This window comes from Canis aureus, chromosome 28 (genome assembly GCF_053574225.1).
Source record: "Canis aureus isolate CA01 chromosome 28, VMU_Caureus_v.1.0, whole genome shotgun sequence".
Classification (NCBI taxonomy): Eukaryota; Metazoa; Chordata; class Mammalia; order Carnivora; family Canidae; genus Canis; species Canis aureus.
Genome location: NC_135638.1, coordinates 18,106,868 through 18,126,621, shown reverse-complemented (window position 1 = coordinate 18,126,621; position 19,754 = coordinate 18,106,868). Strand labels below are relative to the sequence as shown.

Sequence of the window (19,754 nt, the reverse complement as noted above, 5' to 3'; positions counted from 1 at the left end):
TTAAGGTTATAGGACACCTGGTTGGCTCAGTTGGTAGATGATGCAAAATTATATTTTGCAATGGAGTAATCGTGATAAAAATTTGGAATCATATTTCTAAATAGTGATGGTAATTTTAAATGCATGAGATTCCAAAAGAAAATAAAATAGCAGTAAGCTAAAAAAAAAAAAAAAAAGAATATTTATGAGGTGGATAAGGAAGAAAAAAGGGGGAGTTGCCCCACAGGTAAAGGAAGAATCAGAAAATATAATTTTAAATAAAGACAGTTATGGTATTTGGTAAGTCGGGGTTAGATTTCAAGAGAAGCTAATGAAACTTCAATTTCAAGGACCATCACTGGCATGAGCCCCTTCTGGTTCCTGTCCAGGCCTTGGCAGTGTGTTTCCAGAAATTTATTTCTTTTCAAGAGTCCCATCAAAACTGTATAAGCTTTAGCTCTTGTGAAAAATAGATCAGATACTATAAAATTTTACTATAATAGCTTTCTCTACTTGATATTAATTTTTTACTCATTTTCATTTAATAATAGTGGTAATACAATAAAAATTATTATGATGTGCTTTTAACACTTAAGCAAAATAAGTTTTTGCTCCTAGTATTCTGATACAAATATTTATTTAAATTTTACATATTTGTGTTTTACATTTTTCCAGAGGTCCATAATTCTAACCTAAATTGCTTGTTCTTTTTCATTTTCTTTTCCACAACTGAGAGGAGAACAGTTAGAAGAAAATATTTCTGCTATCATGATGCATATTAATCACTGAAACATGAAATTGCTCTAATTAAAGTTAGTGTGTATATATATTTTATATCTATATAATATATAGATATAATATAATTAGATAAGGGGTCTTTGAACAGAAACCCACATAAAGCCAGGTTGCAGATTGATTGGTTGATGAGAATGCAATCAGAAGTTCACAGGAACTTAACCCTCTATTTCTGCAAGGAGCAAAGGTTCAGGTGCTTGTCTGAACAAACATTCCATTTACTGTCATAACCCAGTATCACAGTGAAATTACTGGCTGATTTTTTTTAAAGATTTATTTATTTATCTTAGGCAGGGGAGGGGCACAGAGAGAGAGAGAGAATCTTAAGTAGACTCAGTGCTGAGCACGGACCTGACGCCAGGCTCCATCTGAGGCAAAACCAAGGATCGGGTGCTTAACCAACTGTGCCACCCAGGTGCCCTGGCTGATTTTTTTTTTTGTATTAAAGATTTAGAAATATAGTTCTTACTTTTAAGGGCCTAGTATTGAAAGTTATTGTTTGATTTCTTGTATCAAATAAAATGACTTACAAACATTAGGAGGTTGGATCAACAGAAATGGACAAACCTCAAAGAGAATGGATTTATTAATATCTATCAATTGTTTCTTTACATTTAAACCCAAATAATAATAACAGATATATGGTCACATAGCTTTTTAAAAATTTAATTTAAAAACTATATATATATAGTTTCTATTTGAAACTTTCTATTTGAAAGACTACAAAGAACTTTATAATTCTCAGGAAGTTTTCTTTTTTTCAATGTATAATTAATATGTTACACCACCAATGAATATCTTTCTTTTTCTTGCATATTGAAAATGTCAGTAATAATGCATGTATATATATATATATATATATATATATATATATATATATATATAGTGGATCTTTATTATTTGCAGATTCCGTGATTACACATATGCCTACTTGTAAAATATATTCTAACCTCAAAATCAAGGTCCGTTTGCAGTCATTCGTGGATCTGCTGACTGGTAAAAAGTTTAAGTTGCTGGATGAGCATGTTCCCAGTTGAGATTATATAAGGCAATGCTCTGCCTTCATGTTTCAGCTCTCATACCAATAAATATCCTTTTCATAACATATTTAATGCCATGTTTTTCTCATATTTGTGCTTTTTGTTGGTGATTTTGCTATTTTAAAGGCCCCCCAAGTGTGGTGCTAAAGTACTGTCTAGTATTCCTAAACTGCAGGAAGGCTGGGATATGCCTTACAGAGAAAATACATTTTAGATGAGCTTCATTCAAGCATGAGTTATAATGCTGCGAGTTCAATGTTAATGAATCAACGATATGTACATGTATGTATTAGATAAGGGGTCTTGAACAGAAACCACATAAAGCCAGGTTGCAAATTGATTGGTTGATAAAAATGGGATCAGAGGCTCACAGGAACTTAATCTTCTGTTTCTCCTAGGAGCAAAGGTTCTATTTGCCAATTCAGTTTTTGCAGCATGGTCCCTCTGAAATACCTAAGAATAAACAATAGTGTAAATTAAGACAGTCATTGAGGAATTCGTGAATAAGAGGATTTATACCTCTTTATATTTACCTACAAAGCAGTAAATTAGCTATTTCAAAGTCTAAGTGTATAAAATGCTAATGATATTTTTCAGCCCAGCTTTGTAGATCCAGTGGAAAGACAGTGGTTTTATTTATCCATCTCTTTATAAAGATATAAATTATTATTACATGATTATAAGTTTCATGAGGGCAGAAATTTTCTCATTGTTCACGTAAAAATACATAATGACTCGAAAAGTGCTTGGCATAAAAAATATACTTATGTACTCCATATAAATGCTCTGCTGTGTCAAAGTTAATTATTTGCATATGTATTTTATTCATACTTTCAATAATTATTTGGGGAGTGTTGACCATATGGCAGACACTATTCTGGGCCTGGAGATATAATAATAAGTAAAGAATATAAAGTCTTTGCCTTCAGGAACTTACAGCTTAAAGCAGTGGTTTCTAGACTTTCTTGCACATTGGAATCACCTACAGATTTTTTAAAACTCCGATACCTGACTCCACCCTACATTCTAATTTAATTAATATATGATGTAACTTGGGCCTTGAGGTCTTCAAAACTTTTCCAGATGATTCTAATGCATAGCAGAATCTGTGAATCACTGACCTAATGTACAAGTTAAACATTAAACAATTACAAATTACTTATTTGAGAGTGATAATAGCCTGCGTTACTTTAATTTTGAAATTCAACACTTTTGCCAAAGGCCACAAGCTTACTATGATGTATAGTTCAAATTACATTAATATTTGCTTGCTATTAATATCATTTTCATTTTGTCCTGTATTTTTATCCCAAAAGAAACACTTCATTATGGTATTTTCAAAAACCCAGTTGCTTTTTTCAAAAATAAATGTATCTAAAAGGAGGTGGAATTAATGTAATATTTCAGTTGAGTCAATCACATACTTACCTTTATTAAACAGAGTGGTAAATATTATTTAGTTTTATATAAATCAAGTATCACAGTAATATGTTGTTCTTCCTATTATATAAAAAAAGCATTAAAGAGGAATGTTGAGCAGTTCTTTACTCTGACTGTGTGTATGGTCTGTTACTACTTTTTTTTAAATGAAGAAACAATAACTCTCATGTATGTATTTATGTAAGTAGGCTGGGTGGATGGATGGATGGATGGATGGCTAGATGGATGGATAGATACGGTTCCTATCTAAATTTTATGGCCACAATATGTTTGTTCAAAATATTCAAATCTTAACTTTGCACCCAGCTAGTAAAACTGCTGCTATTTTTATTAAACATTATACTTCTTCAGAACATATTTGAAATAGGTACTGGACAACACTGATAACTTCCTTCCCTTCATTTTGCATAATGCAGCAACTTTGATATCAGAATGCCACCACAATCTTGAATATTCTGACTAACTTTGCTGAGTTGACAGTAGCAACAATGGTAATAGCCATTGTAAAAAGGCGATGCAGAAATAAGTAGCTGTCGAATCCTAACGTCCCTTATATTCAGATTTTTTTATTTTCCGTACAGTATAATCTATATTCCAGTTAATAATTTAGTACTAATCAGCTCCTTATCTTCTGAAAAGGAGAGTCTGTTTTGAATCACAAGGCAACTGACCTTGAAAGTAGGTTTAATATATGCAGATTTCTCCTATCACCATTTCGCTGTTTCTCAGAATGTTTTCTTGGTTACATTTACAACTTGGCTGTACAGTCCCTCTTGGTCTAGCCTAACAGTAACTGATTTCATGCTAATAAAGTCTCCACTCTTTTTTAGTTTTGAGTAAAGTCAAAACTTTATCTTATTTATTTCTATAACTACTTTTAAATAATAATCAGATGTTTTAATGAGAAAATCGGAAAAATATGAATAGTTGAAGTAAATCATGAATATTATAAAGAATAGTAACATATTTTTAAACTAATTCAGCTGTTTCATAGGGTCCATCTTTGTCCAGTGTACTTAGATTTTACTAGAAAATGGCATTCTTTTAGTAGTGATGGGAATTATTTGCATTGATCAGATAAAAGATGAATCTAAAATAACTATTTACAATTACTTCCTTGGACTATGGTCATGATTTAAAAAGCAATATAAATTGAACAATGAGCCATGGATAATTATAATTATTTATAAAGAGAATTATAAAAATATGTAAACAAAATCTCCATAAGTTCAGTTTAAATACTAAAAGTTTTCAGCAATTTTAGGTTAGAAGTGTGTTTCAAAATAATCGTAGTAGATCATTTTTAACATTGGGAATGACTTTGATTAAGCGAGTTATGTGGTTCTGCTGATTATTGCTTGATTGTCAGATGTAAAAAGAAAAAAAAGACAAGGGAAATTGTTTTGGTTTATATAAAAATGCTATATAATCTGGACTTTAAGAAAGGATTTATGAAGCTCTTTGAAAATAGAATCTCATCATTACAGTCAGTTCCAAATTTCTTTCTTTGCATGTTGGTAATCACAACTTGCTCTGAAGATTAAAATGTCTGTTTTGTTTCTTTAAATTTTTTAATATGCTTGTTTTCCCTATTAAAGTAGAGAAGAGACAAAATTTCTGTTTCAAAAGATGACTGATGGTTAGGTTAAGACAGTGACAGCAAGGAAAATAATGATTTTTTTTTTTTTTTTTTTAGTTAAGTCATTTTTGAGAAGTGGAAGGTGGCTTTGCTTTAGATTAATACATCACTTTACTGGGCAGTTTCTCTACTTAATGGTTTCCTTACATTGAAAACCACACTGAGCTGATGTGGATAGTTATTCTTCTTCATCTAACCTTTAGAGATCACATTTATGTAATCGTCATACTTGAAAAGGTGAAATACAGAAAGAAGAGAAACTACTAATGTTCTTTTGGTGTTAATATAATATTTTGGCTAACAAAAAGTAACCTCAAAGAAATCAGCTTACAGAACAAAGTTTACTAACTCTAACTTTAAAGTGTAATGTTTTAATATTGATATTAACATTCCAAATTATTTTCATGAAAATTATTTTACATAATTTAGAAAACAGGCTAAGAAAAGTCAAGATCATTTTCACGAAAATTATTTTATGAAAATAACCTTGATTTTTATTACCTGTTTTCTACTTTAACTCATTCTATGAAGGAATGATTAAATCAAATATGGAATATAGAACAATTTAACAGACTTAATAGTCTTACAGATAAGATAGAAATGCTTCTGCTATTATCCTGAATAGTCAATAGTGAAGTGAGTTATTGTCTTCTTTAAACACCATGTAGTTTTCATCTTTAAAGAAATTTAAATATCGTATTTCACATATTGGCTTAGAAAATCATTGCTCTGAGAGAAACATTCTTCAAGAATATAAGTTGCACTTTTTTAAATAGACCTTTTATCTACAAGTCCGTGTCTTTCTCTATGGGGTATTCGCCCTGACCAGGCTAAGAGGGTACATCTTTGTCTACAAACCATGATAGCACCCTGAAGAACAGCAACATTTTGCCCAGCTTACCGAACATATACTACAAAGTGACCTCTGTTAAGAGAGATTTTCAGTAGGTCATAGTTTATCATATACATTTATATTTTTGGACCTAGATTAACTTAATATATTTCTACTTTAGAAAATGTATGCTACTTATTATAAATTACTTGTAGGAATTAGCATGAATTTTTGATGTTTTTCCCAATTAAACCTTTCATAGTAAGCTTAAAAGTACTCATAAATTAATGATGAACGTCGGGTTTAGTAAGTCTCATTTACTTAAGGATAATTGTTTCTATATCACCTAGGCATAAAATTAATATAGTTCTTTTAATAACTACTTAAGCTTTTAATCTAATGTAGCCTTAATGAATGTTACCTATAAGAAGTACTTGGTAAAGCAATAATGAAAAGCTCCCTGTATGTTATCCATCTGTCTTTTTCCTGAAAATAACTGAACTTCAATGTGAAAATATGCAAATACCATAACTTTGTGTATTTAAGGTTTATATATTTAAATTATATAATTTTTATTTTGTACAATTATGCCATGGACAATGTTTCCAAAAATCACTTCCACTAAATTATGAAAATTCCACAATCACTATTGTATGGAAAACACAAAAAATACTAAAGAATGTGATATTCGCTTTGATATGAGGCATAACTAGAAATCTAAAAGTAACCATGACTAAAATTGCTTCTCTGACATTTTCTTCTTTTCCTTTTTTCTTTGCTTCCTCATCCATCTCATTGTCCTTCCCCTACTCTTTTTTTAAGCAAATAGAAATATTCTGAATTTAGCCCAATTAACTTTAGAAGTAGAGAGAAGGGATTGGTCATAAGGAAATCAACTACTAACAAGTTATCTCATGTTAAAATCAATATGAGAAAAACTCTAATCTCCCTTTAGCCAACTTCCCGGGTTAACTCAGTTTTCAACTTCCTTTTGTGGAATGTACTAATTTGTTTCCAGGGTAGGCTAACTTCCTTAAGTAGTAGGAATCTTTTTTTTTTGTTTAACAGCCTTCATTGTTTTATTTTACATTTTTTCTGATTACTGATAAGGTTGATCATTTTCCCATGATATAGTTTAGATTTTCTTCATAAACTAGTTTATTTTATTTTAGTAAGAACAGTAACATGAGTCCTACTCTTTTAACAAAACTCTAAGTGTACAGTACCATATTATTGACAGTTACAGTGTTGTACAGTGATTGTTTATAGCTTATTCATCTTCCTTAACTGAAATTTTATACTTTTTGATTAGCCACCCCCCCCCCCATTTTTCCCTCCCCCCGGCAACCCCATTCTTCTCTTTGGATCTATGAGTTTGACTATAGATTTCTCGTTTTGGTGTAATTATGTAGTATCTTTTTCTGTGACTGGCTTATTTTATTGAGCATAATGGCTTTTTTTAAAGGTTTTATTAATTTATTAGAGACAGAGAGAGGGAGAGTGAGAGAGAGAGGCAGAGGGAGAAGCAGGCTCCATGCAGGGAGCCTGACGTGGGACTCGATCCCTGGTCTCCAGGATCACGCCCTGGGCGGAAGGCGGTGCTAAACCACTGAGCCACTGGGGCTGCCCGAGCATAACATTTTTAAAGCTTATCCATGGTGTAGTATGTATCAATAGTTTATTCCTTTTTAAGGCTGAATAGTATTTCATTGTATAGCATACTCTTTTCCTTCCATTTATGGACATTTATATTATTTCCAACTTGGCTATTCTGAATAGTGTTGCAATGTACCCTGACCACCATCTGACCAACTATATATAGTCATCAATTGTATTCATTATGTAGCATGGTTATGTCATCTGTTCTTGTTATTTCATCATGATTTAGTTAAACATTGCATAATTTGCTAAAACATGAATGTTAAAAGAGATTTTTTTTCCCCAATAAAAACCTAGGGGAATACTTTGGAAGTGGCTAAAAGCAAGTTGATTAAAATGTATAAAATGTTTTGAAAACATATAAAATTCTAGAAGGCTTCTGCATTTAGGTTTTACTGCTAGTTTTGACTTTTTTCCTCCGTTTTTAAAAAAAGGAAACTAGACATCAAAGGCAGTGTGTGAGATTTATACAAACAAAAATGTAATAAAGAATCACAAGCAGTGAATACTTATTTGAACAAAAAGTCTTGGTTATCCAACAAAACAGTAGCAATTTACAAATTTAAGTCAATTACTCTATTAAGTATGGATACACCATTTTCGCAATTCTGTTTTAATTATTTTATTTGCTTAACCAGTTCAGTAAACTACCAATCCCAGCATTTAAGAAAAGAAGACTTCTACTGTACTTTGTAATTTCTTGAGACTCTAAAACCTAAAGAGAAATTTCCCTTTGCTAGACTGAGGCTGACTGGATGCTGTGGGTGTTTCCACATCTGAATATCATTAGGAAGACAAACTGCCCACTTGAGGAGATATGCCTGCTATTTGGATCTGCTATATCTTCTGGAAATTCTCAAGTTTTTGACTCTATAAAATGGAGAAAATAATTTACAATAGCATGGATGGGAAACAGGTTTTATCTTGAAAGCCAGCTCTGATTAATTGCTAGTGACTACTTGAGGATCTGTTCTGAGATAAATCTGTAGCCCCTTCTCCACTCAATGAAAATGCCCTGATTCAATAGTGATGCCACTCGTGGGCACGGGATGAAGTAGAACGATAGTGTTGTTCTCTTGAGCTATACCCACACTTCTCTTAGTGTTTTGAGTCCTACAAATTAATGACTGTCTACCTTTTTCTTCTTCTCCTTCTGTTGGAACACTTTTATGGGTGATATTCCTCACCTTGTTTAGTCACTACACAGACGAGAAAGACTGTGGGCTATGCACAGTTCACTGCTTTGGTTCACAAGGAAACATGTCCATGTTATTTCACCACAAGTGAGAACTAATTCATGCAAATGAAAACCATGGGATACTGTCCATGTCTCCAAAAACCGATTAAGTACAGTTGGCCTTCACTAGAGAGAATCAGTCCCTCAAATAGATCCTTCAGATAGTACCTTCACAATTAGGAGTGCTACAAGATATGAAGACAAGCGGACTATTCCAGTGATCACTGTTTGATTGAGTGAATCTGGATGCTAAAATGACTCCACTGTTTTCTTCACAAATTCTTCACGTGGTTTTGAGTTTATTTTAAGAGACCGGGCTTCCCAGATGAAAAATATAAGTATTTCTAAGATATAATATTCACAAAATTAATGGTATTAAGAAATTGAATTAGAAATATTACTATGCCATAGTTTTTAACAAATGTAGGAAATGAGATTCTGACTTTATATTATATAAATGTGGCTAGAATTCTTTCTTGGAATATAAAATCAATAAACATATTCTCAGAAGTAAAATAAAACCATTGAATACTCTCTTCTAAATGTTCCCCCAAATTCTAAATGTCCCCTATCACATGTGCATGTAAAAGCTATATGTGCTATATGGATGCTAGATATTAGGTTGATGATGGGAATGTATATAGATCCACACGTTAGGGATAATTTTATTTCAGTTTAGGGCCTAGAATTTAATAGCCATTAGAAGCCAAAAGAAACGGAACCTTACTCACATGGTTCTTGTTTATTAGAGTGGCTACAATGTACTAGCAACTGTAGTGGTACTGTCCTTGGGAAGTTTCCAAACATTCAAGGGAGACAGATTCGAATGTAAGTAGATAGTGAAGGAGAATATGTTAAGTCATATTAAGGTTATGTCCAGGCTACTACTGGAATATATCCTAAATCCCCGTCATTTCAAATCATAAATGTTTTACCCCAAAATAAACAAAGTTAGCTTGATTGTACAGTAAGAAAAATTGAAATTGTTAAGTGCCTATGTCAAGTGTCCACTTACCATCTTAACATCAAATTTCTAACAGTAAAAGCCCATCTTTTAGAACATGTGGTAGGTGCTTTCGTCCTCTTACATAGGATAAATCATGCTATAAATGCTTGAAACCCAAGAGATTCTCTCTTCTATTTTTAACTACTTAATGACATCATTTATTGTCTACTGGAAATCAATTTAGGAAATCATGTTAGTCCACTAAGCACTTCAGATAAGGTGATTCCATGAAGCATTCCAAGATTATCACAAGGAATTGCTTTCGCATGCCATAAAAGAGAAAGAAATGAGCAGAATATCGCCCGTGGAGGAGTTTACAGTTTTACAGCTCCTCCCACTGCAGCACATAACCCACTGCTAACAGTTACAGTTAACTTTGGATTACCACTCACAGATCGGAAGCCCAACAGCCATCACACGCACTGGCCTGCGGTGCCACTTGTATGTGTGTCTCTAAATCAATGATGAGGGTATCGGAACCGATACTGGACATGGAGATGGCAAATTACAGCGAGGTTTTGGATCCAACTTACACAACGTTGGAGTTTGAAACTATGCAGATTCTATATAATTCAAATGGTGAGTTCTCATCTGCTTGCAGATATAAAGGAAAGTGGGTATAATGGGAGGGGCAATGCTGAGTGTCCCAGCTGGCAGCTCTGTGTTTTCTTGCTTCTTAAGACCACATATCTGAGCCTGTGCATTTCATCACAAAATTTAAGTTAGTAATGTTATGGCTGGTTTGTGTTGAGACTCTTTAAAAGTCTAGTTATGCATAATAACGTGACCTCAGCATTCCATCATGGGCCAGTTAAGGTAAAAAGAACAGTTTCAGCAGTTACTTTATTTACTGTAAATCACAGTAGTAAGTAATATTGGCAGACTGGCTGTGAAGTACATTTTCTATGCAGTATTTAAAATGACATATGGAACGCTGGAGGCACTTACTGGTCGCCTCCTCCTGTCATTTCAGTTCTCCATGGCCACTGATGAGAAACTGCATCTAAAATCCCTATCAAGTTTCTGCACCAAACACAATATGAAAGGAATTAAAGGCTTATATTATAACCTTACTACTTGACAAGCTAATGTTTAGCCTCACGAAGCTCTTGGCATTTATCTACTGTAACTTTTTAACTTTAAATAAGGCATGAGTTGTTTAGAGTTCATGTCTTTATATAATACAGTTTACTGTTGACTTCGTATTTAAATTTTTCCCAAAGTAAAATCTTGTCCAAGATTACTTATAATTGTTAGAACACCTGAAATCTACTAATTATGTATACTTTGAAAAACCTGTGTGTGTGTGTGTGTGTGTGTGTGTGTAGTTCAGGACTGAGAATGTATCTTGTACTCAGGATATGGGAATGTTCTGCTGTGCTCCTCTATTTTACAACTGCTGTTCTCATTATATTTATAGTAAACAATAGCTTATTAGTGCAAATATTCTTTTTAATCATCAGAAGATGAATTCTGAAATTTTAGCACAAAGAGAATTGAAAGAAACCTGTAGTTCAAATCTTAGGAAGTCAGTTTTTTTATTCCTTATGTTTAGATTTGACTAGAGATATTTAATAGTATTTGTCTCAAGAGGATCATGATTTTTTTAAAAAGACTGTATATTACTAAATAAGGACAGATTTAGCATAAGTATTTACCATAACTGAATTTTGTGTTGTCTAACTTGTTTGTTTTGTAATAATATTAACAATATGTAAGTATGGCATTAAACAGAAAGCAAGAGTTGAATTTTTCATATTTCCATAATCTCCTAGAATACAATCAATCCTAACACTTCTGTCATATTTCTAGTATCTATTTTGTGTATGTTACCAAAAAGAAGAATTCCTAGCTTTAACATCTATAACATCACATGATAAACCCTTAAACATATTCACATTAAGGTTTTTCTCAACTTGACCAAATTCTATATGGTTAATGTCTGTCTACTCAGAAGTTTTAGTAAGTAGAATATGTGTGTTTTCACAGAATATAATTGGTGCATGACAGCCTTTATTTTATCTTCTGTTATATTCAATATATGGTAAATTGTTATTATGCCTATATTATCTTACAATTTTATAAATTTTTAAAAAGATTTTATTTGTTTATTCATGAGAGACACAGAGAAAGAGAGAGACAGAGAGGCAGAGACACAGACAGAGGGAGAAGCAGGCTCCATGCAGGGAGCCTGACATGGGACTCGATCCCATGTCTCCAGGATCACACCCTGGGCTGAAGGCAGCGCTAAACCGCCGAGCCACCCAGGCTGCCCCAATTTTATAATTTTTAGTAAATTACCTTAAAATATTCATTGTCTTTTGAGTACATACAGATTTTAAAGGTATAATCAATAATGTTAATCCATTTAAGAAATATTTAAATTAAAATATTTATGTGGATTTCTTAAAGTCTCTTCCTTCAAAACTATGGATTAGACACGTACTTTATGCCAGACACAGTTCTGAGAGCTGGAAGACAGGAGTGCATACGACAAATCTGAGTTCTCTAACATCATGAAGTTTATATTCTATAGGTAAAGCGGGATGATGAAAGAACATACCAATACATAATATAATTTTTAAAAATGAAATAGTTATTTAAAAAATAATCAGGGTTCTAGATTCTACTTGAAAGGCAGATGAACAATGACTCTTAGATGTGTGTTCAGAGAATATTTCACAGAAAGTGTGAGATTGGAGCAGAAATCAAGTAGCCAGCTCAAAGGCTTTGTTGGGGAAGAACTATCCTTCCAGCAGAAGGAACAGCAAGTTCCTGAGATGGGAGCAGACTCCAAGGGGGTTAAAATGGCAACACTGTTGAGCAGTGAGCCGATGGAAAGTAGTACCAAGTAATGGGATTGGAGAGGTAGGAGGGGGCTTTAACACACAAGGCTTTATAGCAGCCCTAAGATGTATAGGCTTTATTCTGTTTCTGAGGGTTAGGTACAGAAGGCTAATATGATGTGACTTTCTTATTCCAAGAGCACTTTGGGGTAATAAACAGTCGGGGAGCAAGGGTGGAAACAGAAAAATTAGATAAGAGGCTATTGCAGTAATTTAGGGGAAAGATTATAGTTGATTGGATAAGGGTGGCTATGGTAAAAGGGAAAAAATTATGGATTCGATATGCCTTTCAAATATAGACTTAGTATTAGATTGGATATGAATAATGAAGGAGAAAATCCAATGAAGACCACCAGGGTATTGGTCCTAGGTACTGGATGGTACCACTGAGTGACATGGAGAAGACTGAAGGAAGAACAAGTTCAAGGGGAAAAATAGAAGAGTTCTGGTTTTTGAAACATTAATTTGCAATTCTTATTAAACCTTAAGGTGAAGTTGTTAAATAGGTATTCGGGCATTTCAGACTGATACCCGTGGAAGACATCAGAGCCAGAGATAAAATCTGTGGATTTTCTCTCATACATTTGTATTTAACATCATGGGATTAGAAGAGCTTTCCTTGGGAAAGAGTATATTTGGAGGGACTGAGACCTATGGTGTCCCAAAGTTTGAGTTTCAGAAATAAGAGAGGGAAGACTGGAAGGGGAGGGGCAGAAGTGGCCAATGGTTCAAGGGAGAGCACAGGTATGCTCCAAGAGGTTAAGGAATGGACTGCTTTGAGCCTGTGAATCCATTAGTAGGGTAATATAAATCAGAAATACTCTGTATTAACTTGAAGCCTACTCTGCTTTTTCTTTAACAGATAGCTCTGCTCCAGAGACAACAAGTATGAATGCCACAGACAATGGTGTCAACTGTCTATGTGCTATATGTGGGGACAGAGCCACAGGAAAGCATTATGGAGCATCAAGCTGTGATGGGTGCAAGGGATTCTTCAGACGCAGCATACGCAAGAGTCACGTATATTCCTGCAGGTATTTGAGATGCTCCTTTTGAGAAAGTTACTTTGAGAGGCATTTCAAAATGGTGTGCAAGAAGTAAGGGAATAAAATCAGAGCTTTTGGGGCACCTGGGTGCCTCAGTTGGTTAAGTGCCCAACTCTTGATTGTGGCTCAGGTCATGAGATCAAGCCCCACATCAGGCTCCCCACTCAGCACAGAGTGCTTGTCCTCTGCTCCTCCTCCCACTCACTATCTCGCTCTCTCTTAAATAAATAAATAAATAAAAATCTCGCTCTCTCTTAAATAAATAAGCAAATAAATAAAAATCAGAGCTTTCGTGTTTCTGTAATTCTAAGACAAAATCCATAAGCTGTGTTAAAAGGATATGTGGATGCCAGTGCAGGTTATATTCCCACAAGTGGTTCATTTTTTATGAAATATTTTAGACTTAAAAATGTATTTAAAAAATCCACATACTTATCACCCAACCTAGGCCAATATAATCAAAGCCTCTAGTGAACACACCTCTTGTATCACTTTCTCTCTTCTTTCCCAGGGATAACTACTGTCTGAAATTTGGTGTTTGTCTTTTCTTGTGTTCTTTTATTGTTTAACCACATATTCACGGACCAATGGACATATTTAAATCTGTGTGTTTTCCTGCACATTGATTTTCTTTTCGACATCTCTACATCCTAAGTCTTTTGAACAAGATTATAAAAGTGGGGATGATTTCTGGTAGCTTGTCAATGTAAATGAATGAAATTAAATTTTCAGTCCTAAAATTTTAAATGTATTTCTCATGCCACAATTTTGCCATTGAATTTAATGTTTTGTCTAAAATGTATTTAACTATACTGTATATGTCACATGTTTCTACTAGGCTTTTAAAAAAATAGTATCTAGTCAACATCATAGTGTAAGTTAGGATTAAATATTCCACCTCGAGTATTCAGAGCGACAGTTCTGGAATGCAGATTACATCTATGTGAAATATGGACTATTAAAAAAATGACTGAAGCTAACAGAAAAATATCAATGCTCAGTTGATGAAAAGCATGTTGCTGTGTTGTTTTATGAACAAGCTAGACATTTGGAAAGAAGCTCCCTCTCTCGCAATCTGTTGCCATTTTGTTTCTAGGAATCTGGGAAAAGTTAATATATAACTCTCCAAATATCTAACTAGTGTTCTCTAGTAATTTTTTCCAGGAGAGCTTAAAGTTGGTTTTTAAAAAAATGTTAGTTATCTACTTTAAAACCTTCTTGATAAACAAACAAAAATATATTTAGATAATTCTTGCTTTTATGTACATCAAAGCTCTAGAGACAAAATATAAACCAAGTAAATTTGCCTCATTATTTTTTTTAAGATTTTATTTATTCATCCATGAGAGACACAGGCAGAGGGAGAAGGAGGCTCCATGCAGGGAGTCCGAGATGTGGGACTCAATCCTGGGACTATAGGATCATGCCCTGAGCTAAAGGCAGATGCTCAACCGATGAGACACCCAAGCATCCCAGATTTGCCTCATTAAAAGCATTTTCTCTAATTTCTATAATTACATTAAATATTCAGTGCTTTTTAAAAATTAAGAATAAAAATAAATACAAAATAACATGTAAACAATATATTTTGAGTCATGTGTTCTATTGAAGATGAAATACATATATATGAAAAAATGGTGTGATCCAAACAACTAATCCAACAAATACTTTTAAGAATCAGAAAATAACAGCACCAAGATTTCTTCCCATCTTGTATGGGAAAAATGAGAAAGGAGATTCCCATAGCAACTCTTGGAATTTAAAAAATACTCCCGCCACATGGACAGTTTAACTCCTCACACCTTCCCATCATGAGTATTGCTGCCAACTTAGCCTTCTTTACATATTTTGGTATTAAGCAAATGCTATGATTTTCCATTTGGAAAATAGTTATTATAATGATGAAAGTGTAGGAGCATCAAGGTCTTTTAAGCTCAGATTTTGCTGGTCTCAAATTGATCCATTTCCTCAGATGTACAAATTTCATTTCCACCCTAACTTCCGTCACACAAAAGTTGGGCTTTCCTTCCCAAAGCACTTTAAATTGCTGATTCAATACTTCTTAAATCACGTTTCCTTTATTATGACTATTTGCAAACTTGTATGTATGCACTATTAGATTGTTGCTTCCCTGAATGGAAGAGACAAGTCATATTCCTTTGTTCAATCCCTACCCCAGGATCTTGTAACAGAAGGTGCTTAACATGTTTATTTAGTTCTTGCATCAATGTTAGTTGAGTGTGTTTCCATCTGGTATATATTGGTAATCTAGTTCCCTCTCCCGAAGTCTCCTCAGCCATGAGTTCCCAAGTGAACAATTCTTTTTTTTTTTTTTTCTCCTCATACTGAAGATATATCTCTCTTCCCACTCAGTTCCTTTATAGGAGGCTTTATATTTGCTCCATTTGAAATGGCTACCCATCATTTTTAGAAGAAATATCTTCTTTTATAGTTCACTAGAAATGTTCTTTTATTCTCATCATTAATAATTAGCCACAAATAATCAGTATTATAGCAATACATGTAGATGTGGGTAATTTTATGACACAGTTTTGAAGAAATGTTATTATTTTACCATATGATTGAATAATATTTGCCCCAAAACTACAAAAGTACATTCACACAACTTTAGTTTAAAAAAAAGGAAAAAAAATCCTTCCAATTTGACAACTGTAAATTAATTTGAGATTGTTAAATACCATCCCAAGTTCCATCAAGAGTGAATTAGTGGACCTGGGAATTAAGTTCACATCTAATTCCATAGACTGTACTCTTTTTTATTCTGTGTAAAATTCAAGTTTTGAGTATGTTCGCAGAATTGTGCAACCATCATCACCATCAACTTAGAACATTTCATCACCCTGTAAAGAGACCTACCCTTAAGCTGTCCCTCTCCATTTCCCCTAACTCCCTCCCTTCCAATGACAGGCAAGGACTAATCCACTTTCTGTTTCTATGGATTTGCCTCTTCTGGACATTTGATAGAAATTAAATTACAGGCACACCTCACTTTATTGCACTTTGCAGACATTGCTTTTTTTTTTTTTTTTTCCTTTTCAAATGGAAGGTTTCTGGCGACCCTGCATTGAGGGAGTGTTGGCACCATTTTCCCAACAGTATTGGTTTACTTTGTGTCTGTGAGTCATATTTGGATAATTCTTGTAATATTTCAAACATTTTCATTATTACTCTGTTGATTACGGTGATCTGTGATCAGTGATTGTGGCTCGTTGAAAATTTAGATAGTGGTTAGCAGTTTTTAGTAATAAAGTATTTTTGATTAAGGTATAACACTGCTATTTTAGACAATACTCTTGCACAGTTTATAGATTACAGTATAGTGTAAACATAACAATATACACTGAGAAAGCAAGAAATTTCAGTTGACTCACTTTATTATGATACTTGCTTTATTGTGGTGGTCTGAAACCGAAACGGTAAAATTTCTCAGGTATGCCTGTATATAAAACGTAGCCTATTGTGTCTGACTTCTTTCACTTAGAAGTGTTCTCAAGGTTCATCCATGTTTGTAGCATGTATCAGTACTCCCTCCATTCTTGTTCATTGCCCAGCAATAATATCCATTGTCTAAGTATACCACATTTTATACAGCTGATGGGCATTTGGGTTGTCCCTGCATTTTGGCTGTTATGAATAATGATGATTTGGACATTTGTGTACAAGTTCCAATGGAAACATATGTTTTCATTTCTTTTGTGTATATACCTAGGAGTGAAATTGCTGGGTCATATGGTAACTCTAATGCCTAACTTCTCTTAAAAAGTGCCAAACTTTCTTTGCAAGCAGCTGCATCATTTTATATTACAAAAAAGCAACTTATAAGGGTTCCAATTTTTCCACATCCTCATTGACACTTGTTAGTATCTGTTTTTTTTTTCCTTTTATTTCTGATTATAGCCATTTTATTGGGTGTGAGGTAGTACCAATTGTGCAGAGACCATACTCTAAATGCTGTTCTCACTTGACTCTGAATATGTAATTTGGCAGAGTAGATTTCAATTGCATGTGAGGAACATTTAAAATTAATAGAAGAATATTTAAAAAGAGAAAAGCATAAAAGTGCAGAGGAATGAAGTTCTGATATATTCTCCATTACACTGAAATCATTTAGTAATAAGCAATTAGAATTCACATGCCAAAGAGTTTTAAACTAGGTTTGGCTTTTGTGACTCAGGATAGAAGTAATAATGTATACTATGTATACTGGCAGAAAGTGAGATATCATTCAGGTTTGTTTTCTTATAAAGACTACATGAGAATGGGGGGGGGGCGGTGCATGGGTGGCTCAGTTGATTAAGCATCTGCCTTCCGCTCAGATCATGATCCCAGGATCCTGGGATCAAGGCCTGCATCAGGCTCCGTGCTCAGCAGAGAGTCTGCTTCTCCCGCTCTCTCAGCCCCTCCCCTTGCTTGTACTCCATCTCAAGTAAATAAATAAAATCTTGCAAAAAAAAAAAAAAAAAGAAAAAAGAAGTGAGGCTTGTATTTCCATGTATATGCTGATCATTAGACTGGAAAATTTGCAGGTAATTGTTATTACACATTCTTCCTGTTGGGCCAAATTTGACCATACTTATTTTATGCAAGATCTGTTTATCTGTTTATTTGTGCATGTTTGTTGTTGTTGCTGTTTTTGATAAACAGTTTTCTGCAAACTAATATATCTTTGTTTGATATTATAGGTTCAGTCGGCAATGCGTTGTTGACAAGGACAAAAGGAATCAATGTAGATATTGTCGATTAAGAAAGTGTTTTAGAGCAGGAATGAAAAAAGAAGGTAACAATATATAGTATAATAATGATAATTATTGATGAAAAGTGTTATACACGTACATCTTCATTTAATCATAACTTTTCACAGGAGTTCTGATTTTCCTCAGTGAAGAATCTTTAATTCCCTGAATTTAAGAATTTACCCAAGGACACTGACACCAGTCTCTGATGACTATCTGATTCCAGACACTATTACCTCTACTACTGTGATATACCTGGAAACAAAATCATTATCTAAATAATATCCTGATATCCAGTTCAAAAGACAAAAGGCAAAATCTATTAATAGGTTGAAATTATAAATGTATTTTTAAACACACTTTTGTTGTCAATAACAATTGAATATCTTTATTCATCTCATAAATATTGATTGAATGTTTGCTTTTTGTTCATTGATTTATCTAAAAAATACTTATTGAGCACTTCCTTCTAAAACCTGTTCCAGATGCTAAGGCTTCAATAGTGAACATAACTGAAAAAGAATCCTTCCTCTCAGGGAGTTTATAGTCTATGGAGAAACAGAAACAGTGGACTAGATATTCTATTTTAGTGTACATTAATTTCATTTTGAACATAGTAAATAATCTTATTATATTATCTGACATTTTTACTATGGTTAATTTGGAAACAAATCTGTTGAACACATTTTAACATTTGGCAGAGGACAGCCACTGCCAACATAATATGCTTATCAGTTTTGTCACATGCTTATGCCTATTATATACAAAGAAATATTTTTCAGGACTATTTCAGAAACCATAAAAAAATGAAATCAAGTTAATATACTATGGAAATGTAAAACATATCAAGCTTACCTTGAACCTAGTTTTGTCATTGTCACAATATTTTAAATAGACAAAAATTCCTTTGGTTTCATTCAGATTGCTCGTCTCCAAAAGAAGGCAAAAGGAAGTTTACAAAATTAAAGGAGAGGCATTTTGTTATTATAAAATGACTTATTTCTAATGGCCTATTTCATAGTTTATGAGATTAATTACATACTTCATCAAACAACTTCATCTATTTCTATTTGAATTCCAGCGTTACTCCTACAAAAGTATAAGGAAGTCACAACCCTCTATTTCCTTTAAGAGTTTACAAGTTTTGGGCAGCTCGGGTGGCTCAGGGGGTTAGCGTCTGCCTTCAGCCCAGGGCACGATCCTGGAGACTCAGGATCCAGTCCCGCATTGGGGTCCCTGCATGGAGCCTGCTTATCCCTCTGCCTGTGCCTCTGACTCTCTCTCTCTCTGTGTCTCTCATGAATAAATAAATAAAATCTTAAAAAAAAAGTTTACAAGTTTTGAAATAAAATTACTTTAAAATAGTTAAATTATGTCTCCAACCATTCATAGAATAATGCATTAGTTTTTTTCTAAATAGATTAGGAAGAAACTTTTGGGCTTCAAAGTAGATATATTTCTCATATTTACAGTAATGGCAT

The 19,754-nt window shown here is 33.5% G+C and overlaps 1 protein-coding gene across 4 annotated transcripts in view; it reads left to right on the top strand.

Moving 5' to 3' along the window:
• HNF4G (hepatocyte nuclear factor 4 gamma) overlaps positions 1-19,754 on the top strand; it is a 121,659-nt gene that overhangs the window by 85,250 nt on the left and 16,655 nt on the right. For 3 of the 4 annotated variants that reach the window (XM_077876510.1, XM_077876511.1, XM_077876512.1), the window contains exons 4-6: positions 10,022-10,206; positions 13,336-13,507; positions 18,223-18,317. In XM_077876510.1, coding sequence (XP_077732636.1) covers positions 10,071-10,206; positions 13,336-13,507; positions 18,223-18,317 — 403 coding nt within the window. In that variant the 5' untranslated portion in view covers positions 10,022-10,070. The remainder of the gene's footprint in view (positions 1-10,021; positions 10,207-13,335; positions 13,508-18,222; positions 18,318-19,754) is intronic. The other variant, XM_077876513.1, reaches the window with a different exon arrangement.